Here is a 19,519-nt window from a genome sequence, read left to right as displayed (position 1 = left end):
TGGAGTGGGCCTATATACCCGCCCCCACCCTGGAACCTGGGTAGGTAATACTGGTGCGATTTGCAACAATTTCGTACTGTGTTTGGAACAAGGGTACGGGCTGTCCACGAACCACGGTGATGGCCGATGGTAAGGCCAGGTGGAAGAAAAACGCTCCGTATCGCCACAGCGCACCCTTACTCAACACCTCTCAGTCCCTAATCCAAAAGTCTTGCAGTGATGCCTGATGTTACCGGACAGCTCCATCGGAACGGTGGAGGCAGAACCATGCATGACTCGGCGCCTAGCGGCTATGGGAGCGGAGACATGGACGCTTGGGAAAGGGCGGCCAGGGGAAGAGAACTCGAAGTGGCACATGATTGAATTTTGTCAAAGTTTCTGTCTGGGCATACGGTCATCGATAGGAGCGCTTGCGCGAGTGTGGCAATTGTATTGCTGTGAAGGATAGGGGTCACGGGCAGCAGAAATCGGCCTTCTATCTACAAGCTATGATCGCCATGGTGTGGTTATCCGATCCCTCCTCCCAGCCCAGGTGCCCATCTCCTTGGGTAGTGGAAGTAGATTTCTGGACATAGATGTAGGTTTTAGAACTATACACGTGGATCCAGATGAAAGATTCACTACCTAAGTAAGTAGGTCAGACGAAAGCGACATGATATAAGTGAGAAAAGGGCCTCAGTCAGCCGAGAGATAGAAGCCGTAAACCCAGCGCGAATCCATTTCATGAGGAGGGGATAAGAGGCAAACTCCTGAGTGATGAGTTGCCGTGGTCTGTACAGCCACCATCCCCACTAGCACTGCTACCATGAGAGTATCCAAAAATTGACAAATCATCACATGGAGGCCGTGTTTGTTCACACTGCCACAACACTAAGCGGGTGGACCTTGAAAGCATGTGGAATTCACTGTCTCCTCTTCGCAACACATGCACTGCAGCAGCGGCGAAAGGGAGGACAGTGTGGAAGACAAAACGTAATGTCCAATAATAGACCCTGAGAGGGGGGGAAGAAAAAAGAGACGCAAGATCTCGGAGACTGTGTAGCGCAACAACATTCCCTCCAGAGATCGAGCTCCGGTTCGTTACACTTCTGTAACACGTTCCGCCGAACAGCAGCTTCAACTCGCACAACCTCACGCGTAAAATTGGCAAGGATATCGGAAACAGCTCCGCATATGCAAAACCAACACGGCGATTGGTGATTTGCCACGACAGCAGTAACCTCCACGTCTTTTAAGCGGACAGAGGACAAATTAAACTTACGGAGCTGTCGTCGGAAAAGACTCCGTGATATGTATACACATGGTCCGTGTAGCTCGTGCCGTAATGTCAGCCTCCCCAGCCCAGCCCAGCCCAGCCCAGACCCCACCAGGCAGTTGACCCTGCAGCAAACTTTTCCCTAAAGAAGTAAGTGAGGTGGTGATGGGGTGGGCTATCCCGCCTCATCCCGCTCAACGGTTGTCCCCGCAAAAAAAAAAAAGTTGGGAGATAAAAAAACTCACGCGGCACGGTCATGCATCCTAAGGCAAGGGCAAGGGCAAGGGGCGGAAGACGGACGGGCGTGGAACAAGATAGAAAAAGAAAAAAAAGTTAAAACCAAGATATGGGCCCGCGTGGAAAGCGGGGAAACGTGGCGAACCCTTGCGGAGCAACTTCCGACCAATGAGCAATATTGCATTCAGGACACCGGTTATACTGTGGTGACGCAACGGCCTGATGGTTGGATGATGATCCCACAAAGAGTTGACGCTCTGCCCTCAATCAATCATGATGATTCTGGCTGACGTATCGAGATGCATGTGGTATATATCTCCTATTTGCTAGCCCTACTCCATCGCGTGGGGATCATACTCGTAGCTCCATCGCCCCTATTTTTAAACACACTCAACGTTTACCATTGCTTTGCCGTGATTGGCAGAGTGTCCGCTATCTCCACTGTATCCAGATTTCGGTAGCGGCGGCCCCAAGAACTGCGAGTGGTATCACAAAACACCCGCATGCAGCAGCCAGTTGACCCTGTTCACCCGGGCCGTAGCAACCTAAGCGGCTTGGACTAGACAGGGAGGGGGCGGTGAGCACATGGGAGGGGGAGGATTATGGGACGGGAAGAGATAAGAGTAAACCAGTAAGTAAAAGGGGCACACACGGGAGAGCGGCGGCTTACGTTTGCCGCGCGATTTGCTTATCTTAAAAAAAAATCTTAGAGGGAAAAGAAGGTTGTTCCCGTGAAGATGAGATGAGGAGAGGTTCATGGATGAGCGTGATGCTTGTGCGAAGCCAATCATTGTACTTGTAATGTCAGCGTGCTCTGTTGTGGAGAGAAGTACCACGCAATAGGCAAATAGTGCTGCAAGTTGCCAACGCCCTCAACGTTGGCCTGAGCTAGTGTGGTAGTAGTGGACTTGGCATCAACACCCTTTTGCCACCTCCACCCATCCACCCAGTACACCCAGGTCTGTAGCAGCGAGTGAAGAGTTGAATATCCTCGGAGTAGAAGATGGGGAAGCGAAGGCATTTTGAGATTCGGCTCATCGGAGCAGCCACAGAGTCACATCTTGGTGCGGGGCAGGGCCATCCCGCATTTCCCGCCTCACGCTGAAAATTTTTTACATGCAGAGAGCGGTTTGATGAGTGATGAGTGGGCGACTGAAAAGGTGCTAGGTCCAGGACTTCGTGGAATGCGTCCGTAAACCTGTCGCACCCATTCGTCCGGGAGAGACGGCATCCTAGTGGGGATACGCAAACGGCCATCCGTGAGGGTGGGCGTCCCGTAGAACAAAGTTCGGGATGTGCGGACAAATTAGGATGAAGGGCCTTGCGGGAACACGAGATTCGCGAATCTTGGTTTCGGGCTCAAGGCGATGCTTACACCTGCAGGGTCTCGGGGATGTCGCGGCTTCACCCTTTCGAAGGCTCCCACAGTAGTGCGGCATCGACGATGTGCTCCGTCTAGGCGCAGTCCGTGGGCCCTTCTAAGTGCTAGCGCCCAGCGCATGGAGTTTCTGACAAGCGCATGTGAGGCGTGATTGGAATGTAAATGAGATTGACGGACCCAAGGGGCTGGTCGCAAAGAAACCTCGGGGCATCTCTCGCATGATCGCGCATGCACGATGCGCGGCAGTTGACTGACAGCGGCGGGCCGTCCGGGTTGGGATGAGATCCCGTCTCGAGCAGGGCAACATGTGCAACCTTTGGCGAAACATGACTGTTCTCGCAGTGCTTACCTGTTCCGGAGAATGGAGGGGATCAGGCAAAGAGGAGCAACTTTCCAGGGAGGAGAAGGCCCAGAGAACCAGCCATCCCTGAGTGCCGCGCGTGTGCGTGTGCGCGCTCCCTTCTTGCTGTGGAGCCTGTGATGAGCGCGCGACGACGAGATGGCCAAAGGCTGGGTCTGGAGGATCAGCACCAGCCGCCGTTCTTCACCTCGGAGCGCGGCGCATTTGGTATTAGGCGACCTGTGCAGGGACAAAGCAGGTCAGCTCGCCAGGGTGGCGAAGGAGTCGGCACCAGGACACGGGCGCATGCGTCTGCGAGCTTGACAGGAGGAGCTGTTCCCAGCCGGGATTCTGGCAGAAATGTGTGTCTGCTGGTGCTGCGTCAGGCCAATAATGGAGCCAAGCCGAGGGCGGAGCAGCGGTGGCGCCGCGCAGAGACGAGCGGGCAACAAGCATGAGATGATGAGCCTGGCGCCTGGGCTGATGATGAATCGCACGCAGCCGCTAGCAACGGCGTTGCCCGCCGCGCTGGTTCGCAGCGCGGTCGAGTGACGGAAGAGGTCGTGACAGCAGCTGGCCGACGGCGGGAACGCGTCTTGTCGCTGGATGTGGACGCGATAATCTGGGGGCTGTCCCAGCTGGCGGGTCCGGCACGCGCGGGTGCACCGGCGAGGGCGCACGGGGAGCGTCGGGCGTATTTGGGGATGCGAATTGTGTGTGCCATCGATCGGGGAGCTGGCAGAGATCTGAGAGGGCGCGGCCATGGCTGCGCAGCCGCAGGCCACCAGACGGCGCGCTCGTCGCTCCTGCCCGCCTGGCTCTAGCGGCCGCGGGTGGCCTCGGCTGTGGTAGCAGCGGGATTAGTGACGGCCGGCGCACGGCGGCTGGACGAGGGCGCTGCTGCGAGCGCGGTACGTCACCGCAACGCAAAAGCCACGTGAGCAGGCGCACTGGCAGAGCATAGCTAAATCAAATACTGTGCACTCGTCGCGCCACGGGGCCACTGCTGCTCCGTCCCGCGCTGGACGAGGCCCAGAGGCAGCCGGCGCGCAGCACCCAATGGCCCCGGCGCGCGGCATGCGGGGGATTGGCCCAGGGCGAGTGACGTATCTCCGCGCTGGACAGGCTGGCACAAATTTAGGCTTCTCACATGCCGGTGCGAGCTTAATCAGACCTGTAGTCGCGCTGTCGTGCTGACACAGGTCGCTTCCCCGCTCACAGCCCCGCGCGCGGGCGGTCCAGGCCCAGGCTGGTGGTTGCAGAGCCTCACCAACAAGGCCAGGAGTCGGGAGGTGTCGGGCGTCGCCCAGGTGGCAGCCGGCCGGCAGGGCTAGTGGAAGGGGCCCTCAGGGCTGACGAAATAGGCGCGTACCAAGACCCATGCGGCCGAGTCGGCGAAGCGCAGGGCAAATCGGCGGGCGGCCATGGCAGCGTGTGGATGTGCTTGCGCATAGCGACCCAGATCGCGATCGCGACGCAGATAGAGTTCTCGCGTATCTATGTCCGTCCTCGTGCGGCAGCGCGCTCGCCGATCGGGGCGTGGGGCTGCCAATTTGCGCGCTACAAGCCAATGGCCTCGCACTGGTGGGCTGTCCGTGTCTCGCCGTCCGTTACCCTGTGCGCGATGCCAGCCAGCCGGGCAACCAGTACCTGGCGCCGGCACCCGCGCTGCTGGGACGCGAGGGCGTTGCGAGCGCTGCCACCGCGCCTGGCTCCGACCGACAAGGGGCACAAGGGCTGCGCTCATCAAGGGACCGACAGGGTCTGCCTCTGCGCGGGAATGGCTCCTGGGCTGGGAGTTGGGGACCCGCGCGCCGAGCGGCGCCCGCAACCCGGGCGGTGGTATGGTACCTATGTATGGCATGGCATGGCATGGCATGGCATGGCGAGGCAAGGCATGGAGCTACACGCCCTCGCGTACGGCAGGCTGTTGCTGGCTGCTGCTGGTGTGGTGCCGGTGTGGTGCCGGTGTGCTGCTGCCGGGCGGGATGTGGGCCGCCAGCTGGCTTGACGCGCTCGCAGATCTGGCGGTCGGCGGGCACGCAGCATGACGCAGCGGGAGGTGAGGCAGCTTGGAGCTGTGGAGCGGGCGGGCAGGCTTGAGGCTTGGGGCGGGCAGGCTTGGGGCGGGCAGGCGGGCAGGCTCGCTCTCGCGAATCGGGAATCCCAGCGCCGCACGGGGCACAAGATCTTAGCGCGGGAGGGCGGCCTCGATCGCGCGGCTGGCGCAAGGGCAGCCGAGGGGTCGCGCCGGCGGCCAGCCCAGCACAGCCCACACAGCCCACAGCCCACAGCCCGCCAGCGCGGCCACCCTCCACGCGCGACGCCGCCGCCTGCTTCCCGTCCGACGTTGGCTGCTAGCGGGCTCGCTTTCGACGCGCGCCGACACGCGCCGACACGCCTGCCACTGGCCCGCTGCTGTCGCCGGCCTGGTCGCCAGCCCCGCATCGCCATGCCCCGGAGCCCTGGTCGCCAGCTTTGTTGCCCAGCGCAGCAGCTCTGTACCCAAGCTCCTCCCGCCGGACAGCGCCACCCACTTAACTCCGCCCGCCCCGATGGCCAGCGCCTCCGCGCCCATCGTACAAGAGAGTGTGCTGCGCTCGATCGCTGCCCCCCAGGCCTCGACTATTGCCTGCTCCCATCGAACTTCCAGAAGCCCAGCGCTTGGTCCCCGTCCAAGTATTAAGAGGCGTGCGTCGACCATCCCCTAGGCCCCGATACGCTCTCCGGCCGCCCAGTCCGCTTTTTGCTTTTTATGCTGTTTGATTTGGCTCGGCCCAACTGCTGCAGCCCGCCCTCAACTTCCAAAACTTAACTGGGGTGTCGCCGTGTCGCCCCCGCTTCTGCCTTGCCACACCACCTTTTCTCCGCGTGGGAGTACCTGGGTTCGATATCAGTCGTTCCTTGACGCTCAATTTCTCAATTCCTCACGCTCCATCCCCCGATTGTCCCCTGCACCACCACCCGCCTCCACCCGGCCCCTGTCCCTTCACCACAGCCGTCCGCTCTCGGCCTCCGTCGGAACACACAAGCTCCCACACCCTTCACCATGCCGCCCGTCCGCACCGTGTCCACCGCGAAGCCCGTGAAGACGGAGCGCACGCACGAGGAGAACCAAGAGAGGTCAGTTGCGCTCGTCTGCGTTTTTGCCTTGCCCATTGCTGACGCCCCGCAGAGCATATATTGCTGCTTCGAGGCGAAGCGACCGCAGTCTGGAGGCTCGCATCGAGTCTGCCAGGAGGGCTTCGGAGATTCACAAGAAGCGGACAGGCCGCGCACTGCGTGTCACCGAGCAAGACGTGGTCAATGAAGAGATGTACGAGGAGGAGGACGATGACCTGCCGGCGCAGTATCGCAGACTCACTGCACACCTGCAGACCAACTCGGCCGATTTCAACCGCAAATTGCATGCATACCTCGCAACGCACCAGGCAGGGCGCCAGGCCCTGTTCGATCAAGCCATCATGGGCGGCTTCGGCCACACGTACCCGAACGCCCCCCATTTCGCACCGCAAATGATGATGCACCAGCCGCCCTACCAGCAGCAAATGCTGCCTCCGCAGATGATCCACCGGTCACCTCAGTCATTCCGCCAGGCTCCGTACCCGTCTCCGCAGCAACAGAACAAGCCTCTTCCGCACCAAAGGTCGCAGTCGTTCGCCGTACCGCAGGATTTCCACTATCCGCAGTCTACCGGCCCTGCCGCTTCGAGCCGAGCCGACTCGCTCACGCCCGAGCAGCAGCAGCAGCAGCGACGGATGTCTATGCCCGTACAGCCTGTCCGGGATCCTTCATTGTCGCCGACAGCTACCAGACCACCGAACCCTCACGGGATGGTGGCATCCAGGGACGGATCGAAAGATTCATCCAGGTCGCCACCGTCCACTTATGAGACGGTTCAGTCGCCATACACTGCGGCATCGACTCCTCAGTCTGCACACGCGCCGTTCATCTTCAACCCGGGCTTTACATTCAACAACTTCGAGGCCAGTACAGCCAACATGAACTACAGCCCCTTCTCCATGGCTCTCCCAACAGAGACGCAGCAGATGCTCGGACCTTCGTTGGACCCGAACGACCCCCAAACGGCCATGTTTATGGCCAATAGCGAGACGGTCCCGCAGCCCTTCTACAGCTACAACCCCAACTTGCCCACAAAGGGTCGTATGCAGCACCACAACCAAGGCATGAACCAGACACTTGCTCCTTCGAGTGGCCCATTAATGGACATCAACCCCCAAAACCTAAGCTACAACAATGCGCTTTCCTATCCGACAGCGTCCGAGGAGATGGCAGCGGCGTTCAACCCGTCGTTTGGATTTGACGCAACCTACGCGGAGCCGGTCAAGCCAAGCAGCATGTCTCGGCAAGTCAGCCAGCAGGGCAGCTCCGGGCTCATCACTCCTGGCGCCGAGTGGTCCAACTTCATTGATGGCACGCTTTTCGAAGAGATGCCAGCATCTCAATAACGGAAGGCGTCCTGGTCTCCGACGCCATTATTTAATACATTATTTCGCGATCTATTCAGTTTGTTCGATTCATCGAGGCATCGATTCGGCATCTATCCGCCGCGTTGTCCACATAGGAGTTCTGGCGAAGGGAGCGACCTTGTACTGACCAACGAGACTTACGGACGACCTGCTTTGGCTTCTGGGGCCATACGTTCTGCCTCGGTTCATTTTCCCTCGGGCTCCAGGGCTTGGGCCATTACTCAAAACGCTGCTGGCGCTGTGGAGTCATTTTATCACCGAAGCGACGTCTTTGTTATTTTCATTTTTATTTTCACGGCCGTCGCCGCGGCGGAAGCTTATTCGAAGGAGTCTGAAAAGATCTCACCTCTTGATACACCTTGTTTGATTATGCCATGCATGATAGGGTATTGGTACCATGGCGGAGGGGAAGGCCGGCGTAAGCTTGCGGGAAGGGTTGGGTTCGGAGAGCGCACGCGAATACCCGGACTTTTCCTTGGGCAGTGAATAACAGAAACCATAGCAAAGCTGTTGTCAACGATGGCTCCCTATCGCATGTGATGATCTCGGCGGTGGAACCTGCAGACAGGCGGGCCATCTGCTGGGGCTGGGGTTGCAAAGCGCGCCGGTTCCACCCAGCACATTGGCGGCACACGAGAGGTTTCGGGCATGCAACGGCGCGGTGCTCAGGGGCGGGCAGGTCTGGCAACACACGGTCTCGAGCAGATGTCTCTCGGACGCAAGCGACGTGCCTGGGGGCTGCGGGCTGCGGGCTGCGAGAGCGGGCAACAGCGGGCGGCGGCAGGGCGAATCACAGGCAGGCCGGCATGTCGGGGCCCAGCATCCGCCAGCAGGTGCGTGGGTGCAGCGCTGCAGCGCCGCAGCGCCATCTGATGACAATCATCACCCGCAGCCGCGACACCGCTCAACGCTACCCCCTGGCGCTAGCAACCGCCAGTCCCAATCGCCTGAAGTCTATGTACACATCGGGCGGCGAGCAGAGGCTACACAGCGCCGCGCGAGAGCAAGAAAGGCCGCTCACTACTACCACGTACTGACCCTACCTAGGCAGGTAAGCTGGGACACCGGGACACGGTCGTCGTCGGCCGTCCGCCATCCTTCCCGCGCCCCGGCCTCCAGTAGGTACCATTATTAGCAGCCTTGGCCTGCCACCTGCGTCGGCAGGATGGCTGCGGACGGGCGCGTGCGCGCGCGCGCGCGTTTCGCATTTTGTTTTTTGCGCCCCTCCGCCGCTGCCGTCGTCTCCGCGGCGTCGTCGGCCGGCGTGTTTTTTTCTTTTTGGTCTTTGTGATGGGTGGCACGCAGGCCAGCGGGCCGCCCGTGTCACCTACCCGCTCCGGCCCTGCCCAACGCTTCTCGCCGTGGCCCGGCTCTTGTCCAACCCACGCCGTGTCACGGCTTCGTGTCGCCCGCGAGGCAGTCAGCTGCTCGCCAGCCCCGCGGACGAGGCGCCGCCGCCGACGGCTGTGCCTGGGGGGGAGGAGGAGGAGGAGGAGAATGCGGTGGCGATCGTCAGGCCGGGGCCATCATGTTGCAACGGCCTCGCACGTTGCAGCCGCCGCGCTGCATGTCTTGGCCAGTCGGCGTGACACTCTGCTCGCCCGCTAACGACAGCATCACAATCTTCATGCCAACACCGCTCCGGCACCTTCGAGTACCTGTATTCCGACGTTGAAGTGCGCTCAGTCCGACACGCCCCGACACGCCTGCCACGCCTGCCACGCCTGCCACGCTCTAACGCGTGGCCTCCACCTTCTGTCGTTCCACGTCGGGCCCTGCGGCCCTGCGGCCTGCCACTGCTGGCGCTGGACTGCCATCCGACCCACCACGACGCGGCCACAGCATCACGAGTCAGCCAAGTGGATATGACGCACGATCGGCCGGCGTGTGCCGATGCCAGTCCCCAGATATTGTCTCTTGAGTTTCTGCAGTCATCGTACGAGCAAAACCCAGCCGTGTGGACCAGTGCCGGCCGAACACTGGGTCTTGCTGCGGGGAAATCGGAAATCTGCATGCCGGGAACACGCATAGCATATGCATTTCATGTACATACATGAGGCGGGTCCCTCGCCTTGCGGCTTTCCACGGTCGGCTCCCTCCCGCTGCGCCTCCGGCCCCTCCGCCTCGCCGCCGTGGGAGACGTGGCCGGGCTGCACACGCCCTTCCCGCCCGTGGCTTGTCCATGATACTGCGAGCCTGTCTGTCAATCTGTCAGGCGTCGGTGCTAATGGCTGTTCCTGCATAACTTGCCCCATTCGTGCGTTCCACCACAGACGGGTACCTGGGCCTGTGTCTTTCCAGCTTCCACCAAGCTTCTTTGCCTCAACCACGCCATTGTCCGCCTTGAAAACCATCCTCTGGGAATTAGCAGCTGGCAGCTCAACTGAGCAACACTAAGCACCTCTGCCATGGAATCTTCGTCTTCGTGCCCGTCTCCGCTTCCCTTCCGTGACAAAAAAAGACCCTTTCGGTGCAATGACGGAACGGCTACGTGTAACTCTTGATGATCCCACCGTCAAACCTCTTGCGCCTTCGTAGACCGGTTTTACGATATACCGAAGCGTTGTTAAGCAAGCGTTGAAACCACGTTAGCTCTAGTCCCTCAGCCTCGTACAGACCATATTTTGAACAATGAAACATTCTGAAGCGAAACATAGACGTTATACGTTACCCCTCCACTATCAAACCGAGTGAACATTGGAACTGGCTGGTGCCGTGCATTCTCTGCAGCATCCGAGGGATACACGAGGCAAACGGGAGCCGGCAGAATTGTGCTGGGGGGGGGGGCAACGGATTCTGGGTACGGTGACGGCACCGCCTTCTCCCGTCGGACGTGGCGACGGCTGCACCACATGGCTTCCCATCCAAAATGGAATTTCCTTTGTTCTGAGTGAAGCATACCCGTCCGCGACGGGAGAGAATAAAAGGGCATTGGCCTGCTGCTTCCCTTTTTACATCGGCTACTTGTGCTCGTGCCCCTTCCTAATCCACACTCTGGGTTGTTGCTGCTTTGCCCACCCTTGAGACTTTGGCAGTTGTTCATCGTGTGAAGTGACTGGTTGATTGATCGGGTGCCGGCAACATGTGGTTTCTCGGGCTGCTGCTGGCTTTGGCTGTGGGGTTTGGATCTGGGGCGGCGGAGTCTGATCCCTTCGATTGTGAGTTGATATCGCGACTGTTGGTCCTCAAGTCTTAGGTCCTTCCTTTGGTTCGAGCTCGAGGCTCTGTTGGACTTCTTCATCTCTCAGCTTCCATACAGCCGCAGCCTCTGGGATGATTCCTCACGAGAGAAACATCCACTAACTTTGCTCAGTCAACGTCCCCAGAGGTCCTAGCCAGAAACACCCACGCGGAGCCGCAGAAACCACCTTCCCGGGCATCTACCCCCCTTTCAACCCATCCACTTGTGTAGCCACATCCACCTCGATCACTTACTCGACCGTTTTGGTCACACAAACCGTCACTCCCTTCCCCAAAACCGAGACTTCGTCCTATCCTCTCATCAGCGCTACGCTCGTCACTCCACCAACCATCTACACGACGTCGCCGACAGACTGGAGCGTCTATCCCATCAGCACTAACACGCGTTGTTTCTCTCTCGTCGATGGAGCTTCGTCTTGCTTCACGTGGACAGATGTTTCCTCGATCTACACCGGAACTTCGACCACCCTCCTTTCTGCGAGCACTACCGGAGAATCGACCATCACTCGCTCAGTCCAGTCAGCTCCTTCGACCACGTCGGGTATTGTCGGCACGACAAGTATCTACACCATTCCGGAGGGCTCGTCTTCGGTTCCGTATTCCTCTTACACTTACACTCCCTCGCAACCTCCTCAAAGCAGCAGCGAGTCCAACTACGGACCTCCTCCGTCTTCTCCAACGTACGTCTGCTTCTGGTCCTTATTCCATCGCTTAGGGGCATGGTCGAGTATGACTTTCACTTGACGTGGGCTAACATTTTCGTCAGGTCACCCACAACATACACCATCTTACCGCCCTCGCCAACTTCTCCGTACACGATACTGACGACATTAACTCCGTCCACACCCGCGCTATCTTCCGTTTTCCCGACCACGTCGGAGCTTTCCTACATCTCAGTCACTACGGTTTACTACACCATCTCTGGCGTTGCCCACTCCGCCACCGTTTCGAACACAGAGTACACTACACTCACCTACCCATACCCTTCTGAATCCTGGCCAACAACCGTCACCATCACACCACTTCCAAGCCTCACCTATGCACCTTCGTCATGGGAGTCGACGTACAACCCTGAGTCTACATCGGTGTACACGATTTCGAACTCGGAAGTGACGTACACGGGGACGGTGACATATCCCAATTCCGAGTCTTCTTATTACCCCTCAGAGACTACTGAAACTTGGTACACTCCCACCCCCTCGACGTATACGTACACCCCCTCCTACTCTTACACTCCATCGACATACACGTACACTCCCTCCTACTCTTACACTCCATCGACGTACACGTATACTCCAAGCTTTACCTACATCCCGACCTACACATACACCCCGTCAACCTACACGTACACCCCAACCTACACATACACCCCGTCAACTTACACCCCGTCAACCTACACGTACACCCCAACCTACACGTACACCCCGTCGACCTACACGTACACCCCAACCTACACATACACCCCGTCGACCTACACGGAAACTCCAACCTACACATACACCCAGTCAACCTACACGGAAACTCCAATCTACACGTACACCCCGACCTACACATATACTCCGTCGACCTACACCTACACTCCAACCTACACATACACCCCGTCAACATACACGTACACCCCAAGCGAATCCCTTGGCCCCACTTACACTTACACACCGACCTACACTGAATCGACATACACCTACACCCCTACCTACACCTACCCTGAGACAACATATGTTCCGACATACGCGACCTACCTCTCGTCAATCTACCTTACGTATACTCCTTCAACATACATCGGAACGACCTCGTACATTCCCACCTACACGGCGACTGAAATCTCCGGCACGTCAACGTACGAGACGACCTACCCCGGCATTCCGACTGCGTCTACATACACCTCCGTCATCTCCATTGTAACGTTAGAGACAAGCACTCTCCAGACTCCAACCCCAATAACTCTCAGCACGGCCACAATATCCTGGACGGACACGACCTTCACAAGCATCGTTTCAGTGCCGGCTGAAACCACAACGTCGCCGGCAGAATCGGTATCGCCTATTTTGACAGGATATACCCCGTCAACAGTGTACAGTGAATCAACAACCTACACCACAGGCCAACCCGTCGTAACGTACTACACGACCTACACGATATACCCAACCACCTTCACCGAAACCTACCACACCGTCTCCGCGGCCACCATTTCCCTTCACCATACCACGTACACGACATATTACACCGTCCCAGCCACAGACACTTACACAATATCGACGCCTTCCATCCCGTCATACGGCCCGACGGAAACTCCACTGCCCACATCCACCACCGTCCACCCAACAACGACTCTGACTCCATACACGACTATTACTCTCACACCGCCCCACTCAGTTCCTTCAACGACCCTCGGGGGCGTCGTCCCATCGGGATACACTTGGAGCTACTCCACCTTCACCAACACCATTTCATCCTCCATTTCCACCACCTACACTGAATCCTTCCTCGTCCCCTCTGTCGTAACTACCACGGTGTACTACACGCCACCCGGGTACACAGGTCCAGCTTCCGAATCCACATCTACCTACACGCCATCCTACACGCCATCCTACACGCCATCCACCACATACACCAACTGGTTCTCCACGTACACGCCTTCCTACTCCACATACACGCCGTCCTCCACGTACACCCCGTCGTATTCTACATATACGCCTTCCTACTCCACGTACACGCCTTCCTACTCCACATACACCCCATCCCACTCCACATACACGCCAACAATCCCCTTCCCCTCATGGACCCCCTCATGGACCTCCCCATGGACCTCCCCCTACCCCATCGCGACGACAACCCTCTACGCCACCACCGAAACCGCCACCGCGACGACGACCCCGTCCACCCTCCTCACCCTCGTCACCACCACCACCCTCGTCACCACCACCGAGTGCTCCACCTGGACCGACGCCACCGGTGGCGTCGTCGTCGTCTCCGGCACGCCCGTGTATACGATCGAGACGGCGGTGGCGGTGCCGGTGGCGGAGGTTACTGGGGTTGGTGGTGGGTATGGGGCGAGACAGAGGAGGGGGGTCAGGGGGGGAATGGGGATGGGGATGGGGAGGGGGAGGGGGGGAGAGGAAGGCGGTGAGGAGGAGGTTGGGGAGCGTCATGGGAATGGGAAGAGGGGGGTGGCGTGTAAGGTGTGAGGTTTGAGGTTTGATCTCCTTGTTCTTTTGTTTTCTTTTCTTCGCACCCTCCTGGGTTAGAAGGAAGGGCGGGGAGGATGGTGCGGTGGGAGGTGGGGATGGAGATGTGATGCGGTGTGGATGTGGTGAGTGGGGATGGACATCGAACCGGGCTTTTTCACTTTCGCACATTCCTTTTTTTTTTTTGGTCCTCTTCTTCTTCTTCTACTTGTACCCACCACCACTGCCACTCTCTGCTTTGGCTTGTCTGCTCTCCGGATGGAGGGACGGCTGGATTGTGGATTGTGGACGGTATTGATGGCTACGATTTTGTGGATGTTTTTTTTTTCTTTCTTTTCTCTTTTTGGCCCCGTGTCCATTACGTTCTTCATCAGAGAGAGACGTCGGAGAGATGGTGCTATACTTTTCTTCTTCTTTTAATCTTCTCGACGTTCTTTGATGATGTGAGGTGGGTAGGGGAGAGGGGCCGTCTATCCATGACCATCCCCATTTGTAGTAACTTCCCAGTGGAATTCTCTCTTCACTTGGTGCAGGCAGGGGCTCTCTGCCGTCACTGTATTGAATGTTTCTGACAAATTGTTACTTGTGTCGGTTTGTGAACTTGGTGACGGTGACTTTTTTTTTTCCGTGGATGAAGCGGCCCCTGCCGGTCTTTTGAACGGGATGATCGGGTTCGACATTAGGGGTTAACGGATGGGACGGATGCGAGACTGGCGCTGGGTTGTGGCTCGTTTCTTCACCGCCGCCGTCGTCGGCGGCGAAACAAAGCACGTCGTGGCTGGCCGATTCGCCGGGCTTAGCAAGTGTGCGTCGAAGTCGTGGCATTAAAAGGAGAAAGTTGGGCATACACCGAACGGCCGGGAGCGAGCCGAGACTTTCCATTTTCGCCGAGACATCCACGGTGGCTCCCACACCGTAGGCGCTAGATGGGGGAAGTGGGCCCCAGCTTGAATCGTTCATGTCTGTGGATGCTCTTTCAGATGCTTTGGGGGCACTTCATTGAGTAATGGCATGTATATGCTAAACAACGTGATGCTTTTTTCCGTGGCCACCGAGTCGACTATCTAGACAAGGAGAAATAATCTACCTAGTAGTCATGGCGCATTGGCTGGAACGATCGATGGAGGCTGTTATGGCAAAAGGAGGGGGTTTTGGACAGCTGGCGCTTTTTCCCAAGGTCATCATGCGAGGGTTTCTGCCGCCGGGCGTCCTGCGAGGATTGCTGTCTTGATTATCTCGGAAGCCATCACGGCGTATCAAAGAACTTTCTGCAGCAACTTGCAGTTGGAGGTGCTCTGGCCTGTCTCATTGAGGCAAAGGGAAAATAAAGGTCCTCAACAGTCCCGTAAATGGCGCCAAGTGGTTCGGTCCGTTCGGCACCGCCTTGACGGGTACCATGGCGTGTGCCATTTCTCCTGACTGATGATTTCGATAGAGTTCCGCTGCTCCTTTCGGTGGTGGGGTGTAGTACTCGGGTCCGCTGTCCAATGTTGCTTCTTCGGCGCCGGGAAGCCCCCAAACATGTGTTGTATTCTCGAATGCTCGCGCGTTTGTCATTCAATAACAGGCGAGCGAGCGGGGCACCGAGCGGACAGCTCTGTTGGCATGACGTCGACTATGGTTTTAGTTGACGTTGCGTGAACATGGCCGATGATGGCGATGAACTTCCCGCATCCCCACTGCGGAGCTCGAATAAAAAGTGGTCCAACCAAGGCACCTTCTTCTGATTCAACTGCGACTTTTCGACGACGGATCGGAGAAAAGGAGGAAGACTTACCGTGTCGTCTTACGTGGTTCATCAACGGTTACGTACCTCAATCCGCGGTTCAAAGCCGGCGTGGGACCAACAGGCACTATGAAGGAGTGTATGTGCTGTGCGACAAGGAAGCAGGGCTGGAAGAAATAGATTAAGAAAGACCCGAGGAGCCATCACCCGGACACCTCTCCGTCGGAACCGCAACCGACCGGTCATCATGGCCTGCATTACCTACTCCCCGCGTCTTGAAACGGGCTATACCCTTTTGATCGACACTCGAACGGCTGGGCAAGCTCCAGAAGTGCGTGCGTAAGAGACACGGACCAAGCACATCGCGTGGAGGGATGGACGCTTTGACGACACCACCATGGGGGCGGATGTCGTGGCTGGATGGGCTGCAACGCCGGCGGCGCGGGGCGCAGGGCTGAAGGGCTGAAGGGCTGAAGAAAGCTCGTCAACTACTCTTCTTACATGTTCGCTTTCAAAGCCATCAACGAAAACTCTCCCTCTCGTCAACGGATGCACATGCCATCAATCCGACGATGGGCGGGCATTGTTCGGCAATACATGAGTCGTGGAAGGGGACAACGCGAGCATCTCCTTGTCTCTCTTGTTCCCAAAAGGGGAGAGAGCACGCGAGAGAGACAGAGATGCAGGTTACCTCGTGTTTTTTTCTTCCATCGGCAAGGGGATGGTGCGCGCCTGACGATGGACATGCACCACACCACCACGTTGCGACGTTCGGCTCCTCCGCTCATCTCCCGCGGAAAAGGCGGCCAGCCCAGTAGATTCAAACTTTGCTTGGCGATAAACGAGCCGAGGCCGTGAGTCGTGGCGGCGTCCCATCTGGCCCTTCTTTCGTGATGTTGCCCATTAGGGTTTGTTGAACTCTTCGATGCTCACTCGGCGCCTCTTTGGCTCAACGCTGCTCCCAGACCAGAGTGCCGCGACACACATCCACTCAGAAATTAGAGCTTGGTCTGCAGGAACCGGCGATTCGTTTCAGATCCACTCTGCGGATTCTCCGGCCAGCGAGGAGTGTTTTCCCGAAAGCCTCGTCTCGAAATAGCCTCCTCGCCCCACTGTATCTCTACCCTCGCCTGGCCCAGCTAGACCTTCCTATAGGGCGTCTGAGGCAACGGTCCCGCCGAGACGGGTGTCCCTGGAACACCACCCGGCTGGGCAGGGGTCGGCGGTGGAGCTGGGCTACGAATGCAGCAGGGTTCGGCCGCGAACAAGCATGCGGGAGGAGATTGTAAGTTTATGCGGCTCCTTCGAGTGTCTTACTCTTCAAACCCTTCTGTTCCCTGGTGACCTGTGGCTGAGCAAACACTCTAGCTTTCGAAGCGGATGCGGCGGATGCTACAAGTCGATAAGCTCAGTTGCTTTGCTTGGGGGAAAAGTCTCTCCTTCAGGGACGTGAGGAGACCCACCGCAGCCCGTTGCTCTCGACTGTGAACCCAAGAACGGTAGTGCTTGGCGAGTGGAGGAATGCTTCAAGAGGGTGGAGAACGGATACCTGGTGCCGCGCCGCGCCGCGACTCGTGCCTCTGCATACCCCTGCGACTGCTCCCTCCCATCACCCGTCGCCCTTACCCACATGAACCACAGCCACAAAGTGACACTCCATAGGGCTGCAATCGCGGCGCAGCAGCATCCCTGCCAGCCGCCATGCTTCCCGGCGCCAGCACCTTCCAGCCCACCCTCGGACTTCCCGGCCGGTCTGGCGTAGCGGTAGCTGTCTTGACTCGCTTTCTCAGTTACCCGCAGTAGTGAGTAAAGAGCCAAGCCTGCAGAGGCGAGCGGCCCTCACAACTCGGTTGTGCGGCCACTGAGTCGTGAGCCGTTTGTCAAACATCCATCCAAACCCCTCCTCTCATATAAAAGCCCAACCACGCCGTTTCCCTTCCCACTAACCAGCCGGTCTCTCCTCGATCAAACACAACACTCGCTTTCGTTCAACACCAACCCTCTTTCGCCACCACCACTCTTTTTACCAACCAACCAACCAACCGACAAAATGGCCTCCGCCGTCGCTATCACCATCCTCACCGGAGCCGCCTCCGCCGTCATCACCGCCGCCATCAACCAGGTCGCCCCCACCATCTCCGGTCTGGGCAGCTGGGACGAGGCCCGCGAGGCCTTCACCCAGCAGACGGTCAAGACCATGTGGGACAACCGCTCGTCCGACTACGGCGCTGCCATCTGCTACAACATGGCCTACGAGGTCTCCAACACCGCCCTCATGTACGAGAAGACGAGCGTCCAGCTCGAGCAGGACCTCCTGCACACCGATTACGATTGCTTCTACATGAACGGTCCTGGTACGTTGCGATACGCCCTCCTCTTTTTTGTTTTTCCCTGCTCTTTTTTTTTGGTCGAATTCGTTCGTCCGATCCGTTTAATGAAGTTGGGCATTTTGGCTGATGAGACGGGTGAATGCGCACAGACAACCACTTCTGGACCCAGGGCGATGGCGGCTACATCAACCTCGCCATCTACCACGACGAGAGCAAGTGCTGGTACGACGACAACACCGCCGACCTGTACTGCCCTTAAATGTGTGCGACAAGGATTCCCCCGAGCTTCTGGATCTTTGGGAAGAAGTCGATTCCTTTTGGTCGGCTTCCGAAGAAAAATGCAGGCGCGAGGGCGTTGGGGATTCTTTCTCCGTTCATTGTTTTTGGTTGTAAATATTGCAGGCAATTTGTTCTTCCTTTGCCCTCTCAGGCGCTGTTCCAGCGATTGTCAATATGCATTACGCAAAAAATAGAGGGTTCACAAATAGAATGTTTCTCCGAGTGGAAAACTGGACACGTGTGTGGCTTTGGATACCTCCTGGGAAAATGCGGTGATCGATATGAAATGGAGTGACAAGCTGAGCTGTATTCGTTCTTCTGCTGTGCAACGAACTTGTGCGTCATAGCACAGAGGCTGGCACTCCTGCTCCGCATTCTTTCTCCCTAGGAAGTTGCTGAATCAAAGTGGTGTGAAGAGTGGTTGCAACTGGTGAACCGTGGCTTGATTGAAGCTGATAGGTACGGACGCGTACCACATGACAGATCACGAGGCTTGTCTGCCAGGCACTGTGGGCTCCCTCGGCGACGATGCGATTGATTTGGAGCGTGAAGTGCGGTACTCGCGAGTCAAGGTGTAATAATGTTCAAGTGCTGGGTGGGAATGTAGCGCGCAGATCTCCCGAATGGCGTGTGGATGCACATGGGTGTTCCCTAGCTCCCGGAGGATCCTACGGTTCGAGGCGAATTTCGAAGGCGCTCGTAAGCGGTCTTAGTAGTTCCTGGTGTGTGGCTTCAGGCAGACAGCTGTCTAGAGATGCCATGAGTTGTGGGGTGCCTGATCCGGACGCCTCATTCCACTCGGGCGGTAGGTCGAATGTGCACGACACGACTCGACATATTCTGAGACATTCTACTAATTTAGCTGCAGTCTGCAAGTGATTTGTGTTTTAGAGTGTGTTGCGGTTTGTTCGATATGTCCGGGAGCTATATGTCATGGTAATACCTACTCAGATCTTGCAGAGCTTTGAATCGCCCTGTTCCGAGAACCATAACGCTCTTCTGCCGCAAATTTGAGAGGGCAAAAACCTCTTCAGAGGAAGATTGAATGTCTGGTCTTTGTATGGTAGCAGCGTGAGGGATGATTTTCCGACAAAC

The 19,519-nt window shown here is 57.7% G+C and overlaps 3 protein-coding genes across 3 annotated transcripts; all 3 read left to right on the top strand.

The window, feature by feature from the left end:
• Positions 1-6,262: 6,262 nt before the first annotated feature.
• Positions 6,263-7,682, top strand: BKCO1_5000161 (uncharacterized protein; the record flags this gene model as incomplete). The annotated part of the gene is made up of 2 exons (XM_020276747.1): positions 6,263-6,336; positions 6,389-7,682. 2 exons carry the CDS (start codon positions 6,263-6,265, stop codon positions 7,680-7,682), a joined length of 1,368 nt encoding a protein of 455 aa, XP_020134039.1.
• Positions 7,683-10,785: 3,103 nt separating this feature from the next.
• BKCO1_5000160 (uncharacterized protein) lies at positions 10,786-14,089 on the top strand (the record flags this gene model as incomplete). The annotated part of the gene is made up of 3 exons (XM_020276746.1): positions 10,786-10,861; positions 11,017-11,584; positions 11,671-14,089. 3 exons carry the CDS (start codon positions 10,786-10,788, stop codon positions 14,087-14,089), a joined length of 3,063 nt encoding a protein of 1,020 aa, XP_020134040.1.
• A 3,776-nt stretch (positions 14,090-17,865) lies between these two features.
• BKCO1_5000159 (uncharacterized protein) lies at positions 17,866-18,404 on the top strand (the record flags this gene model as incomplete). The annotated part of the gene is made up of 2 exons (XM_020276744.1): positions 17,866-18,169; positions 18,295-18,404. 2 exons carry the CDS (start codon positions 17,866-17,868, stop codon positions 18,402-18,404), a joined length of 414 nt encoding a protein of 137 aa, XP_020134141.1.
• Between the last annotated feature and the right edge of the window lie 1,115 nt (positions 18,405-19,519).

The sequence above is a fragment of the Diplodia corticola genome, assembly GCF_001883845.1.
Source record: "Diplodia corticola strain CBS 112549 chromosome Unknown scaffold5, whole genome shotgun sequence".
Lineage (NCBI taxonomy): Eukaryota > Fungi > Ascomycota > Dothideomycetes > Botryosphaeriales > Botryosphaeriaceae > Diplodia > Diplodia corticola.
This window is presented reverse-complemented; position numbering and strand designations above follow the sequence as displayed.